The 15,660-nt window shown below is 52.9% G+C and overlaps 1 protein-coding gene across 12 annotated transcripts in view; it reads left to right on the plus strand.

Annotated features, from left to right (window-relative positions):
- P4HA2 (prolyl 4-hydroxylase subunit alpha 2) overlaps positions 1 to 15,660 on the plus strand; it is a 30,300-nt gene that overhangs the window by 3,152 nt on the left and 11,488 nt on the right. For 11 of the 12 annotated variants that reach the window (XM_037023464.2, XM_037023466.2, XM_037023465.2 and 8 more), the window contains 7 exons: positions 5,733 to 5,832; positions 6,402 to 6,498; positions 6,868 to 7,019; positions 9,526 to 9,663; positions 12,258 to 12,497; positions 13,733 to 13,926; positions 14,679 to 14,855. In XM_037023464.2, the coding sequence (XP_036879359.1) occupies positions 5,751 to 5,832; positions 6,402 to 6,498; positions 6,868 to 7,019; positions 9,526 to 9,663; positions 12,258 to 12,497; positions 13,733 to 13,926; positions 14,679 to 14,855 (1,080 nt within the window). In that variant the 5' untranslated portion in view covers positions 5,733 to 5,750. Of the gene's footprint in view, positions 1 to 5,732; positions 5,833 to 6,401; positions 6,499 to 6,867; positions 7,046 to 9,525; positions 9,664 to 12,257; positions 12,498 to 13,732; positions 13,927 to 14,678; positions 14,856 to 15,660 lie in introns of those variants that run through there. The other variant, XM_017655984.3, reaches the window with a different exon arrangement.

The following is a 15,660-nucleotide window of genomic DNA, read 5'->3' on the forward strand; positions in this document are numbered from 1 at the left end:
ATCTCCTGAATTAATGTTTCCTCTCTTTTGGCACTCTTGGGATGTGGACATTGCCCAATTTCTGCCTTGTTCCTGTCTTCACGTCCCCTAGCCGGGATGTTCTTCCTGTCCAGGGACCAGCTGTTCAGCTGGTTACTCTGGCCACTGCTGTTCCTCCAGTACCTGTAGTACTCATGGCATGAATCGTGCCTGGTGCTGGGCTGTGCATTGATACTGTCTCCCACTCAGTCCTCACAACTGCCCAGTGACACGTGGGTCCTAATATCATTGTCACATAGATGGGAAACGTGAGGCGCAGAGAGACCTGTAACTTGTCTAAGGTCCCAAAGTTGGAAGAGGTGGTGGAGCTGCGATTTAACCCCTGGCTGTGTGACCTGTCGGGGGCGTCCTGCCTGCTGGGCTGTGCTGGTTGGTCATCCGTGAATGTTGTGAGTCTGGAGCAGGAGTGACTGCTCACCTGAGCTCCAGGCACCATGTGCCTGTCTTCCCATTCTTGTTGCCATCTGCCTTCCAGTGGGATCCAGCCAGGAATGTCACGAAGCTGCTTCATGAAACACAAAAACGTCCTTGACCTGGGCTTGCCTACAGTGCCAGGACAAAGTATGCCCCTCCTCTTGGGAGGCCCTCAGGTGGTAAGACAGCAGATGGTACTGAGCAGGGCTGTGTGGCAGCGACTTGTAGGGGAAGACTGTTTTGGGTCTTGAGTCTCGGCTCTGCGTTGATTTGCCATAGCATGTCAGGTCAGCAGGAAGCTCTTGCTCAGCCTTGCTTATTGGTCTTATTTATCTGTATCCGAAATGAAGATGACAGTCTATCTCATACACAAGGTTTTGGTGAGGATTAGGTGGTAGAAATGAAATATTTCTGGAAATCTCAGTAGTGGTTATCTGAGCTGAGTTCCCAGGAAGCAGAGCCCTAGGCCAAGCTTGAGTGCTTCGTGCTCTGTTGGAAGGTACAGGTGCAAGGCAGCAGGGGTGAGGGAAAAGGAAGTGAGGCAGAGAGGGAGCGGAAGTGAGCACAAGGAGGTCCTTCTGCAAGCTGGCTGGTTTGCACCCAGATGCACTAGTTCAGCCATGCAGGACATCTCTAGCGAGCTCTAAGGAAGCTCCGTGCTGCCAGATTCCCAGTGGAGGCCTAGAGCGGAAGTTCGTCTGCTGACCGTGTGACCTCTGACCTTCATCGGTCAGAGTTGCCTCATGAGTTAACTTCCCCTCATCCTTGGTTATATGACCAAGGCCCTCCAGGAACTACTGGGGAGACCAGTGTGGCACTGCACTGGAGTTGAATTAGTTGGGGACCCAGAGATTTGGGGCCTGCATTGGGTCTGAGGCAGGGGACGGCTGAGGCCAGGAGAGTATGAGCATGTGTGTCAGCTGCGCCCAGCACAGTGGCCGCTGGTTTTGTCCTCGTGTGCAGTGCCCTCTTGTGAGTTGTGCCTAGACAGCCAAGTTGCTGCCAACACTGGGACTGGAAGCCCAGCGAGGGCTTTGCATGTCAATTTTTACAACCTTCTGTGCTACTTCATTGCCTGGTTACTGAAGAAGGATTCTGCGGTTTGGATGGTACCTAAGTGGAAGAACAAATCACCATGTTCATGAACCGAATAAAGTCTGTGTATAGCCATAGATGAGCATCTATGCTTCGCTAAGTTCTCAGTGAAGGAGAATAGTCTGCTTGTGAGGGTAGTAGCTGAAGATACAAAGCCTGGAGTTATGAGATGTGGCTGGAGAGGGTGGTAGGGTCAGGTCACACAGAGTCAAAAAGGCCCTTAGGGCTAAGGAATTTGGACTTTACCCTGGGGCTCGTGGACAACCTGTGGAGGGTTCTCAGGGAGAGAGAGGCCAAACAAGGGGCTGCAGTGAGGCATTCTGGCTACTCGGTACAGCAGAGGTGGGAGGCAGGCCAGGTAAGGGGAGAGGCCAGTGCAGGTAGGGGCCAGGATGGCTGCAGGAGACAAGTAGGGGTGGCTTAGACCAGGGGGTGCTGAGGCATGACAGGTAGGGATAGCAGGGTGTCTCCCATCCTTCACTGGGGGGCCAGTTCCAGCAGCCTGTGGGCCTGAGTGGACATCCATGTGCTCAGGTGGCAGGGCGTCCTGGCTCCTTCTAAGCTGAGCCTGCAGGTCCATCCCAGAGCTGGCTGCACAGCTGGGAGGCAGGGCCACCTGGGGGCAGCCCTTTTGAGGCAGGTTTGCCCTTCACAGAAGGCAGGCAGCCTCTTGTTTAGTGCCAAGCAAGACCTGTTTGTTCTCAGCAAAGCCATGTTCTGTCTCTAGGCTGTTAAATACATTGTTAAAAATTCATGCTGTTGCATTTGGGTTGCAGCTGGGAGCTTGGCAGAGATTCCTGCCTGGTGAGGTAAGGGGAGAAGCTAGGGACTCTGCTGGGTTGCAGCTGGAAACAAATTTCCACAGCCATTTGGCCAGATTATAAATGTCCTTTCCAAAGGCAGGCTTGTTTGGGCCTCTGATTGTATGTCTTGGAATTGCCCTGTGCTTAGGAACAGTGCCGGTCACCTGGTGAGTGAATGAATCACTGTTGCTGGGGTGTTGGCGGGCTTCGGAGGACCTCCCCATCAGGATCCAGACTCAGGCTGCCAGGGCTGCTTTGAAGTCCTTTTCGGGGGGACTGCCTTGTGTTCTTTGTGTTTTAGGCATGTGTGTTTAGGCATGTTACAGAATATTCTAAATTTCCCATAGAGCTCCTTACAGAAAAATTAGGAAATACTTATAAACATAAAGAGAAAAATAAAATTATTTCAGCAAGGTACAGCTAGTTTTGTGATTTTTCTTGAATGTATATGTGCATATATATGTATATATATTTATAATTATTTCTTGTGAAAGTGAAATCATGGAGAACATATTGTTTTGGAACCTGCTTTTCTCACTCAACAGTATGCTTTGATCTTCTCTCCATGTTCATATGCAGACAGTACCCTTTCTTACACAGTCCATAACAATCCATTGTGTTGAAGAAAGGTAACATCTTCTGCTGTAGTTTCCTGCTTGCACAGTTCTTGGTGGAGTATTACTGCCTGGGTGTCTGATACGGGCCAGACAGTGTTGTGAACTCGGGACACTACTCAGATGAAACTCGGCATTGTTTTTCAGCTTGGGCCTGGTGCCACTTGGTTTCTCATAAGAGGAGGTTCAATAATTGCCCATTTCCAGGCCTATTCAGCATGGATCTCTGAGGGCTCCTGGTGGGGGGGAGCTTTCAACAGCAGTGGATGCTTTGTGGGGGCACTGGGCAGGCGCATGTCCCCCCACCTGCCTTGTCCAAGGCAAGCCACGGGTCTAGGTATGAGATGGGATTGGGAGACATGCAGCTCGTCAGCCTTTCCAGAATGTGGGACACAGTCCCTCTGGGATGCTGCCTTCTCCCCACCTGGCCCTGATTAGATGACCTTTGGTGCAAAGCCTTTAGTGTTTAGGGGCCCAGGATTAGGAGCAATGGGGTGGGGTACCACAGCGTCCCTGCCTGGGGTGGCTGTGGTGACTGTGGCAGCCTGGAGGCTGCTCTGGGGTGCTCAGCTCTCCGGGCCAGCAGAGTCATCGTCCCTGTCCTCCGTCAGAGCAGTACTTCGCAGGCTCTTGGTGAGCCATTTCCCAGAACCCCAGCTGTGATTCTTTGGGGCTTTGCCTCCAGGCTGGGATTTGTGGATGAGCTCAGGCAAAGCCAGATAGCACATTCCAGAGAAATGACAGCTGGTATTCATGTAAGGAAAGAAGCTGCCTGCTTTTTCCTGAGTGCTGTAAGGCATGAACCATGGATAGTATCACCAGGGTGATTTGAAAGGAGCAGAGAGGCTTCTCCCTCCTTGAACTTGTTACCTCATCTCTGAAGAGGTGGGTCCCTGCCTCTGGCCACATACTGGGGAGAAGCACTGTGGCCCCTATGGCCAACTGTATCTGGTCTGGTCTCCTGCCTGGGCCCCGTGTCCCACCACTCCAGCCTGACAGACAGTTGGCTGGTCCTTCACTGTCCTAGCCAGCCTCCTGGCCGGGGGTTTTTACTGTTCCCTCCCTATGCACATACAGAAGGTGCTACCCTGGGCTTGTCAGGCCCCTTGAGGTGCAAGGAACAGACACTACTCCCTGTCAGAGGTGCTTGTGTAAGGGAGAAGAGAGGATTTCTGGAATCCTTGGGTAGAGATACAGTGTGGTAAGGCCTGGCAGCAGACCTGTGGTTGGAACAGGGAGGCCCTGGGCTCCATGCAGGCCAGCCTGGGCCTGCTCACTTCTCTCAGGGACTTGCTTGCCTCTGCTGCTCTAACTCCTTAATGGGTCCCTGAGCCCAGTACTCCCTCTCCTGCAGCAGATTCAGGACTGAAGGGTCTTGTCCTGTGTGTCTCTGGGTCCCCAACACCTAGGGCACTGATGGGTGTGCTGCCAACTCTGCAGACTTTGGCAGGGCATGGACAAATGGGGTCATTCACATATTCTCTCCTCTCCCTCATAGAGGAGCCCATTTGGCTGTGGTGGTTGTGGTTGGGCTTCTCTGAGCCTAACTTGGAACCGCAGTGGATCAGAATTTCTTCTGAAGGGGTGAGGTGAGGAATGGTGGGCGGGACTGTGTATCCGAATGACCAGCGCGGGCCAGATTGGTGAAATGGCATTAGCTCAGACTTAGAATTCTGTCAGATAAGGCTTAACATTGGCAGGCGGGGTAAGGAAGCATTTGCATTTCCTTTGTTTTTCTCTTCTAAATTTGAAGTGGGGCTTGGCTGAAACAGAGCAGGAAGAGAAGGGACAGCAGTGCTATGCTCAGCTGGGTGCAGGTCCTCCAGCGTACTTGGCCGCGTGGCCAGGCTGGAAGACTGTGTCTGAGGCCGCCATTGTGTACTTAGGTCTGCTGCCAGTGGTCCTTACCCGAGTTGTGCCTGCTGCTTTCAGAGCTGGGCCTGGCTATTTCTAGGCTGGTGAGAAGACAGCTGCTGGCATCTCACCCGTGTCAGCAGTCCAGCCTGAGGTTTTGGCCCTTTGTGGCCTATTCACTTCTGTGTGCCGAGTGCCTAGCTCAGTGCCTGCCTGTGTGGCTCTTCAGTGAGTATTTGTAAATGGTGGCTCGCTGATGAGGACAGCGTCTGCCGAGGAGCCTCCCCACAGGAAGGGCAGTGTCTGCCCTTAGTGCCGAGCCTCAGACTGCTCTCGCTGTCACCAGGGGCAAAGACGGCAGGGGCAGTTTCATCCCTCTTCTGGCCCCATATCTTCTGCATACCTCATTTTGGGGACGCATACCCTGTGTCAAGTTCTCTTTCTGTCATTGGCTCTCTGTATTTTCAGCCTCCTTGTGGGCAGGGGCTGTGTGTTGCATTTGCGTCCCCAGTACCAGGCACTGTCCTGGCACAAGTGTTGGAAGAAAAGGCAGACACAGACAAGGCAGCCTGTGAAACCAGCAGGGGTGGGCCAGAAGCTTGTCAGACAGACTGCTAGAACCAGAGGTGACTGTCCCCCGTGTGACACAGCCTTCCCACAGTGCCGGTGGTTGCCAGGAGCTGAGAGGACAGAGGGTCCCCCAAGGGCCCATGGCCTCCCAGAGTGGGAGCCAGAACTGAGCACCCATCACTGGTTCGAAACTCTGGCCTCTTTTCTCTGTTGATCCTGAATATCCTCAGCTTCTGTGCGCTGGGTGAGGATTTCAGCACGTTTGACTGTGTGTATGTGTGTGCACATGGGTGTGTCTTCTCACCCACATTGCTTTTTCCCACTGTCATTGAATGCCTTGCAGGCATTGCTTGCTGTGACCATGAAGCTCTGGGTGTCTACATTGATGGTGGCCTGGTCCGGTGTCCTGGGCTGTGTGCAGGCTGAATTCTTCACCTCTATTGGTACGTGCAGCAGGACCGTCATCTACCAGAACAGTCCTTGGGTCAGGTGCCGGGGATGTCACAGCCTGAGGTCTGTCCTTGCTCAAGGTGGCTCGGCCTCATCTGCTGGTTTTGACCATTCTGGGGAGAGTTGGGCTGGCAGAGCTGCCCCACTGAGGCCCTATGACCTGAATGTCCTTCCTGGGAGTGGCTGGCCCTGGGCGGTGCGGGCTGCTCCAGGGCTGCCTGGCTTTTCTGACGGTCTTTCTCTCAGACCAGGCAATGGTTCTGAGTGCAGAAGCTCTCAGGGTGTCCATGCTCCTGTGTGGGGCTGCTTCTTAAGGCCCCCCACTCCCACCCACTTGCACTTATCCTAGCATCCCCTTCGGGCCTCTGCCTCTCTCATCCTGAACCCCGGGGCCAGGACCATGTGAGTGCGTAGGCCCCTTCTGACTCCCAAGACTCCATGGTCCCCAGAAAGCTGACACATCCTTAGCCCAGAGGAGTTTTGTGCCGGTGTTCTGGGACTCAAGGAAGGGACTTGAGGTTCCTCATCCATTTCTTCCGGTTCTTTTTCCTCTCTCTTGCAGGGCACATGACAGACCTGATTTATGCAGAGAAGGACCTGGTGCAGTCTCTGAAGGAGTACATCCTTGTGGAGGAAGCCAAGCTCTCCAAGATTAAGAGGTCTGATGTCTAAAGTCCTCACACTCACCCCGAGTTAGTGCTCCTGCCCCCTCAGGAACCACCCAGGGTACCCGTGAGAGGAGGCCCTTGAGAGGGCAAAGTGGGGCTGGACTGGGGTTTACTTTGGGCCAGTCCCCGAGAGTGGCTAAGGGCTCACTGCTTTTTGCCTTCTATTTAAGAGGCTTTTTGCATACATTGTGGTTCCCAGGTCTGATCTAGGTGAAGGGGCTAGAAGTATCAGAGGGGAGTTACTGTATTCATTTCTGTTGCCTATTGGTGAAAGGGCCCCACACCTCACCAGGGAAATTGCCATAGGTCAAGACCTGTGTGAGTGGGTGTTTTAAGTCTTCTTTTCCTCTGGTTCCATAGCTGGGCCAACAAAATGGAAGCCCTGACCAGCAAGTCAGCTGCTGACCCTGAGGGCTACCTGGCCCACCCCGTGAATGCCTATAAACTGGTGAAGCGGCTGAACACAGACTGGCCCGCCCTGGAGGACCTTGTCCTGCAGGACTCGGCTGCAGGTGGGAGACAGTGATGCAGAGCCTGGGTGAGCCGGCTGTGTGCTCACGTCTGGGGATGTGTGTCTGAGCCGGTTTTGGGTCTGGGTGTTGGTGGGCATGTGCAGTGTGTGAACATGGGCCCTGCCAGTCCTGTGGCTCTGGCCCCTCTCTGTGGTGATCTGGCAATTGGCTGTCCTTGTTTTTAGCATGTGATAATGATCAGTTCTTGCCTTTTCCTAGTGTTTTCACTTCCCTTTTTTTGGTAGTGAATTTTTTCTAATTACATTTTATTAATACATTTTTATGGAAAAGTTGGAAAGCTAAAAAAATTACAGTTCTTAATCTAGTTGCCAAGAGATAAGTACTATTAAAATCCAGTCTTTCTACACATGCATATACATTTAAAAAAATGTGTATTCATACATACAAGGGAATGCAAACTCACTTGCTTAGAGGGACCAAATGACTGAATAAAAGGGAATTAAGTGGGCTGGGTGGTGGGGCCAGCACAAGCTGGGGAGCTTGGTCCTCATCTAATTCCTTCCCATATCTGTTGGCAGACTAGTGACATGGCATGTACTGTTTTTCTGAATTTTCCAGCTTCTCTAATCTTCCATTAAATGTTGTACTGCAACATGATTTTAATGGCTGGGCAGTAATTTGTCATACTGATATAGTATAAAACTAGTCAGGTCAGTGGATGTGGGATTATTTCCAAATTATCAGCAATCTTGCACATATACCTTTTGTTCCCACTTCTGTTTTCTTAGGATAAATTCCTAGAAGTGCTTTTTTAAACTTTAACTATGTTTGGTGCTTTTTACTCTGGCAGTACACTCCATGCTCTAACACTTTCCTCTCAGTAGGAGATGGTGGGGTGGGCCTAGAGGTGGGCCCTCCTGACTTCCAGCTCTGGGCTCAGCCCCCTGCACTCCCTGCGTCCTCTCCCTGAATTGGGAGTGCTGACTGTCTTGGGATGAGTTGTCTCTCTGGCTCAGGCATTTCAGTCCCTGTGGCCAGACTGGGCTGGGCTTGGCTGGGGGCAGGGTGGCCTCTGGGGAGGGACTGGTGAGCTCAGTCAGCTTGGAGCTTTGCCCAGACCGCTCACGGCCTCCAGAAGCCATGGCTGCCTTTCCCAGACCCTTGTCTCCCAGCCTGGGCCTGTAGCTCAGAACTGGTTGTTCTTTCTGTACTGCGGGTGAATAAGCCTGTCTGGATGACCTCCTGTTCTCCAGCCTTGTTTGCTACACATCACCATCAACATCTGGTTCCTTTAGAAAACTATAATCACCTGACGGGAGCCAGGACAGGCCCAGAGAGCAGTAGCTTTTTTTCACCTCTGACTTCAGAGTTCTTGCCCCTGAAATGAGTTGGGGCATGCTGGTGGTGTTGCTTTTTCTGGGGTTATGGTTTCTTTTTTCCTGGACCCTAAACTCTTAAGAGTCCCTGACCGTGCAGCTCTAAGGACCATACAGCTCCTTGGGCCTTGGGATCCCAGGCCTGGCTAGAAGTAGGGGTTTGAGCCTGAGGCTGTGGGTCCTGCTGTTCTCGGTAAGCGGCCAGAAGAGAAATGGCCTTGAAGTTCCCCTCCCAATTCTCAGCTCATAGGGAGAATTGAAGCCCCTGAATCAGCATGGTGGGGAGGGTTTTGCCCCCACCTGGGACCTGAGCTTGCAGGAGGTGCATATCTTGCTTTACAGCTAGAGCTTAGGGTCCCAGAATAGCCTCCTTGGGTACTTCTGTGGTCAGGGGCTCTCCTAGACTTCAGGCATGGTCTTGAGCCTTGCAGCCTGGGAGCTCATGCTCTGAGTTCTTTGCAGGTCTGAGTGGTGGAAGTACCATAGAGAGCAGAGCAGAGCCCTGTGGGGTCTCTCGGGGGACTGTTATTAGCTTGTGCAGCCCCACCTCAACACTTGGCCTGAATGAATGGCCCCACAGTCCCTAACCTGGGAGGTGGAGACAACACCAAATGTCTCCAGGACTGTCGTCATCACCTTTCTGGGTGGTAAGGGCCAGTGGTCAATCATGAATGGCCAGCTGGGTTCCCTGAGCTGACCACCTCTGTTCCTTGGGCTCCTCAACCTTAGATGTTGGCTGGAAGGTTTTGTTTACCTGGCCAGCCCAGTAGTCCTGAATCCAGGTTTTCCATGTGACTCATTTACTGCTGAATGGTTAGCAAGTCCTCTCTGAGTTCTCTCCTGTGTCTCCCTCTCTGTCCTCTGTCCCTTCTTTCTCTCCCAGGTCTAATTCAGTGCTTGGAGCCCTGACTCCCACTTGTTAACCAATGGGTAAGGCCATTTCTGTTCAGTTCCAATGAGCAGTGCTGGCAGCCAGTGTGGTGAGGCATAAGAAAGGAGAGATTGCTGTGGCCTGGAGCCACTGGGGAGGCTTCCTGGAGGAAGGGAAGATAGCCTCTGAAGGAAGGGGTGGGGAGATGCACTAGCCAGGGTGGGTTCCTCTCTGGTGCCAGGTGGAATTCTGCGCCAGGATCATGGGTAACCTCCTGTCCTCACTGTCTCCTTTCAAGGTTTTATTGCCAACCTCTCAGTGCAGCGGCAGTTCTTCCCCACTGATGAGGATGAGATGGGAGCTGCCAAGGCCCTGATGAGGCTTCAGGACACGTACAAGCTGGACCCGGACACGATTTCCAAAGGGGAACTTCCAGGTAACTCACCACTCTGGCATGGCCTGCCCAGCATGTGTGCCTCCTCTGGTGTCTGGACAGGGAGCCACTGCTGAGTGGTGCCCCGCCTCTGGTGCACTGCCACCCCTCGCGGTCATCCTTTCTGGGGTTTCCAGTTGGTGCCAGTCCACATTCCCGTGACAGCCGCCTCTCCTGGCCCTGGCCCTGTTGCTTCCTTCCGCTCAGGTCCAGAAAAGGTTAGGCTGCTGCTCAGGGCCCTGCCGGCCTCTGCCCCCAACACACCATTCAGATCTGTGTCCACACCCACTTGCATCTCCCACCCTCGTTTCTTCTTGCTAAAGGCTGATCTCTGGACTCATTGTTCTGAGTCCTGTGTCTCCTCAGGTGCATCTCTGTCCCTGTCACTCTGTGTCCAGCTCTCTGGGCTCTTCCCCTGAGCTCACACCTACACCTTGTTCTCACTCATCTTACAAACTCCTCCCTCTGGATCAAAAGCCCTTCTGAGCCAATTTCTTCTTCCTCCTGGTTAGGCTGCTGGATGGAGTCATCTATCCTCTTTCTCTACTTCCTTGCTTCCCGTATCCTGAACACATGAAGTCTGGCCTCTTTCCCCACCATTTACAAGTCCAGCCCCTGCAAGGTCACTGGTGGCCACTTGGCTGGTAAAGCCAGTGCACGGGTTTCAGGCATAATGTTTAACTCTTTAGCAGCACTTGGCACATCAGTTGCCCCATTCTTCCTGATATTTCCCCTCCTCTGAATTTTGGGACACTGATCTTGGCTGCTTCTCCTTCAGCATGAGCCACTCTCCATGCCTGCCCCCCACCTTCCATTGATTACCTCAATTTATAAGAAGATATATTTAGGGGCTGTTAGAGTCCCTAAGCCCAGGGATGAAGTTAGATCCCCATTAGACCTTGGATGCCTGGGACCCTGGGGGAAGCATGAGCAGAAGGAATGACAGTGTGTGGGAGGAAGAGGCACCCTGATGTGGGTGAGTCAAGGCCTGGAGCCCTAGTACTGAGGCGTCTTGTGAGCCAACAGGACTGGGGTGTAGACCTCCTTGTTCTTACCAAGCCAGGCCATGAGGCCAGAGAGGGAGAAGGCAGCTCAGGGCACCTGCAGGATTTTCTCACCTTGTAGCTGTGAGAATGTTTGGTGGGGAGAGAGAGCCACATGTGGGCACCGACCTTTTACATTCAGTTAACAGACCCATGTGTGTCCTGGAGGAGCAGTGAGGGTTGGAAGGGAGCTATTCTCCAGAACTCCACCCCATCCTCATGTTCTCCCTAAGCACCTTCTCCAGGTGAGCCCAGCCATTCTGTCATCTGAGTTATTGCCTGTAATGCATGACATACAGATCTGTCACCAAGGCTTCTCTCCTGAGCTTCCAACCAGTGTTGGCAAATGCCTGTGGAGCATCTCCATTTGGGTGTTCCACGGGCTCCTGAAGAGTCACATGTCCCAAACAAATCCTCATCCCCTTTTGAACTGTGTGCCTTCTTTCCTCGCTCCTTATTTCAGCCAGAGCACCTCCATCCACTGGCTGCCCAAGGCGGAATCCTAAGGCCTGTGGATTCCTCCTCCTTAATGTCTTCTATATGTGGAGGCCCTGACTCCAGCCTCTTGGTCGCTTCTTTCTCAGCTGGCTTATGAAATACCATTCTGACTTGTGTACCTCCAGCTCTTTGCTTAAAATTATCCTCCATGTGGTCTGAAGCACATTTCTGTTTGCATGAGTTCCCAACCACAATGTATAACTTTCAGGACTAAACCGAAATTCCTTCTGCATGTGCCTTTGGGGCCCTGCCTGGCACCATTTCCCTGGCCTCTGTACCCCTTGTACTAAGCTTTCCTGCTGCTTAGCTCCATTGTTCACCCTGTGCCCTTTGCAGGAATGCTTTCTCACCATTCTCTGAGGCACACACTCATGGGTCCTCCCACCTCATGCCCACCTAAATCCTACATCTCCCCATAGCTAACATCCCACATCTTCTCCTCTTTGAAGCTGTCTTCATGGCCACTTTCCAGCACTGAGCCCTCAGCAGGTGACCCAGGGCCCCAGGATCTGCTGGATTGGTGCTCACCAAGGGCCTCGCCACCTAATGGCCAAAGCTGGCACTGCAGTCTTGCTCCTGGCTTCCCTCTGTTGGCTGCTTAGGGCCTCCTCCATGTTGCTTTCTCTCTGTCCTTTCTGTACAGGTGGTCTCTGGGGCTCTGGCCTCAGCCACCCTCTCTTCTCTTTCCTCACACTCTTCCTGGAAATGATTATCCTTATCTGTGGCTTCTGTTGCCACTTAAGTTCCATTTTTTATATTCAAATAATTCTTCTACCCTCCAGACTCACTTGGCCAGCTGCGCAGCAGACATCTCCTGGCCTCCTCCACAGCAAAGGCCCCTTCCCATTTGGGAAGGGGGGAGTCTGAGCCTAGGAGGTTGGCTGTGAACGCCAGCCTGAGGCAAGGCCAGCCTGGCTGTGCTCCCTTTGAGGCGTGTGGTCCAATGCCCTGGTGGGGCTTGGCTGGGCTGATGCCCCCCTTCTTGTGGCCCAGGCTTCCTCGATGAGGGACTCTCTCCCTAACCTAGAGGCTGACTCTGTGCCTTGTCTGCTGCAGGAACCAAGTACCAGGCCGTGCTGAGTGTGGATGACTGCTTTGGGATGGGCCGCTCAGCCTACAATGAGGGGGACTATTACCACACTGTGCTGTGGATGGAGCAGGTGCTGAGGCAGCTTGATGCTGGGGAGGAGGCCGCCGTGGGCAAGGCCCAGGTGCTGGACTACCTGAGTTATGCTATCTTCCAGCTGGGCGACCTGCACCGTGCCCTGGAGCTCACCCGCCGTCTGCTCTCCCTTGGTAAGGAGTTCTAGGGGAAGGTCAGATGGGGAGCTGGCAGGGAAACTGGTCCCTTTGCTGGCCACTACCTGGCCACTCTCCTGGGACTGAGCCAGTCTGAACTGTCAGCTGGCCAGTGACTGATGCCTCACTGCTTTCAGGCCCGGTCCAGCTGCCAGCTAGCTCCTTAGCTGCTTTAGTTCTGCCCTAAGCCCTTGCCCAGCTGGGAGGGGTACACTCAGGCTGCAGCACCTGCAGCCCTACACTCTTCCATTTTTAGTAGGAATCCGGTGCTACAGTGCATCCACTGTGAGGCAGGGTGCAGCCTTCACTGTGTTGGGAGAAGCTCGTAGGCAAGCTGTCTCTCAGGGTTGCTGCAGTGGCAGTGACCCCATCGTTAGTTAGAGTCCCGAGGTCTAACTGGTAGGACTTGCCACGGTGTTGGTGTTATAAGTGTCTTGTAGTGTTGGACTAAAGGAGATCAAAAGCCTTGTCTTTAAGAACCCATTAGTTCCATCTCTTATTAATAGAAGGGATATAATAGTCCAGACTTTCACAAACTGCTAAAGACTTCCCTTTGCTGCTGCTTTTCATGGGCCACAAGTCTGATACCAGCTGGCATGTGAGTGTCCTGTAAAACTGACGTGGGAAGAGAGCTTTGTAGATGCTGTTGTGTTAGTAAGGACGTTGTATGGTGAGTCGGGACACCTGGATTCCTGTTCTGTGTAACCCTAACCTAAATCTCCTCTAACACCTTTGGGTCCCTGTCTTCTCATCTGAGTGGTGGCCCAGTCATCCTGCCAGGCTTGCTGCTTTGTGTCGTGACACCCACAGGGTGAAGCTGTGGTGCTGTCCCACAGCTCTTCTGTGCCGACATTTCAGCCTGCCCTCTAGTTGTGGCCAGCATGGGACATGGTCACCAGTAATGGATGGACTCTAAGGGATGATGTGCCTGGCACACAGCGAGGCTGGGAGGAGGTGGCAGGACTCTGCACCTGTGTCCTTGGGGAGGCCTGAGCGGAGAGCCCCTTGGTGTAGCTGAGTGTCCTCTTGCTCCTTTCTCAGTACTGACCAGACTGGGCAGGAGATGTTGGCTTTTCCGCTGTGGCCAGTGGACCCTGGGCAGCTGCCCTGAAACAGCATTCAGCAGTGCACGTGAACTTCCGGGAGAGACAGCTGCTCGCAGGATAATTTCCCTAAACGGCCTAACGGGTGTTTGTGGTCTTCTTTTCCTCCTTGTTCTGTGCTTGTTCTAGACCCGAGCCATGAACGGGCTGGCGGGAATCTGCGCTACTTTGAACACTTGTTAGAGGAAGAAAGAGAAAAACTGTTATCCAATCAGACAGAAGCTGTGCCAGCAACCCGGGAAGACATCTATGAGAGGCCTGTGGACTACCTGCCCGAGAGGGATGTCTACGAGAGCCTCTGTCGTGGGGAGGGCGTCAAACTGGTAAGACGTGTGGCAGCATAGGGGCCCCGGATGTAGACCTAGACTTTGGCTCTGGACAGGCTGATTGGGGATTTCCTTTGTCTGTAGGTCATTTTCCTAACATCTTCCTCAGTTCTTTGTAGCGTCTGTTGAGGCTGATGTGTGGGTGTTCTCTGAGGTCCAGGATAGGGGCCTGTCTCCCTGATGCCCCAGGCAGTTTCAGTCCCTGACATATGGAGCTCCCTGTCCCCACCCTACATGCCCGCTTCTCCTTGGCTCCCTGTTGTGATGAAAACCATGGGTGTGGATATGCTGCAGGCCCAAGGGACATTCCGGTCTCTGTAGTAAAGATCTGGCAGTTGCTAGAGCTGCGTATTGTGGATCAGTGGCCTTTGAAAGCCCTGGATCCCAGCGCCTCCACCAGGACGTGCAGGTGAGGCACACTCTTGGCATTTGCCACGCCTGTGTCTGCGTGGCTCCCACTGACTCCTCCACCTAGAAGGGCTTCTCCCCTGCCCCCGCCTTTCTGGCCCACTCACGTCTTTGTGAAACTGCCACAGGACTTGTGGATGGGAAGTGTTCTTGGGAGTGAAGAAATGCTGCATGGTTTGTGGGATGTCATTTCATGCCAGTCAAGCTGAAGGGCTTATTTTCTTTGGTGGTGGGGTGGGAGGGAGCAGCTGCCAGCCATGGAGTATGAGACGCGCATCTGCAGCCAGCCAGTCTGGGACTGACGGGACTCAGCTCAGCGCCTGTGGCTCTGTGCTCTGCAGACGCCTCGGAGGCAGAAGAGGCTTTTCTGCAGGTACCACCATGGCAACAGGACGCCGCAGCTGCTCATCGCCCCCTTCAAGGAGGAGGACGAGTGGGACAGCCCACACATCGTCAGGTACTACGATGTCATGTCTGACGAGGAAATCGAGAGGATCAAGGAAATTGCGAAGCCCAAAGTAGGTGTCTCTGCAGTTCCTTTCAGGTGCCCCTTTCCTGGTGCCCCAGGTAGTTAGTCAGATGGCATTTGCCAGTGTCTAGCATGCATTTGCTGTTAGGTACTGGGGTACTGCATACTCAATGTGCCCTTCTGGGGTCATGGTCCCCTGGGGAAGAAAAGTGAGGAAACCAGTGTGAAAAGCCAGGTGCTCTGATAGAGGGTACACTGGGGGCACAGAGGCCCATGTGAGAAGCGTCCCTGTACCTGGTGGGGGGCTGGTGCATGGGCAAGTTTTGAGGACGTATGCCATAGGGTGCTGCCAACCTGAGCACTGTGGGGCTCAGCAGGATTGCAGAGGAAGTGCTGGACCAGGAGGAGAATGAACATTTTTGCAGCACCCTAATCATCCGAGAGCATTCTGGGTCTCTCCCTTGATTCAGATCTTGTGAAAGTTTTTCATATAAGCCCTGCACATTTTCTGTTAAGTTTCTTCCTAGATAGTTTCGTCCGTATGTCTTGTTTTTTCACTTTGTTTTTCTTCATTATATTTTTATTGGTTACATTTTTGTAGTAGTTTACTGTTACATGTTAAGTGGTTGATTGTAAAAACATACTTTGTAGTAATAGCTTATGTTTAGTTTACTGAGTCCTTAATTGTGACAAGCCCTGTTTAAGTGCTTAACGTGGATTAACTATTACATCTGCTAAGCATGCCCTGTGATTATCTTCATTGTACCCATGAGGAAGCTGAGAGTTGTGCATACTGCAACTAGTTGGTGAATTCATTTATTCCTTTTTAGGTTTTTAGCAATTGACTTCAGGTG

Source organism: Manis javanica, chromosome 14 (genome assembly GCF_040802235.1).
Source record: "Manis javanica isolate MJ-LG chromosome 14, MJ_LKY, whole genome shotgun sequence".
NCBI classification, from domain to species: Eukaryota; Metazoa; Chordata; class Mammalia; order Pholidota; family Manidae; genus Manis; species Manis javanica.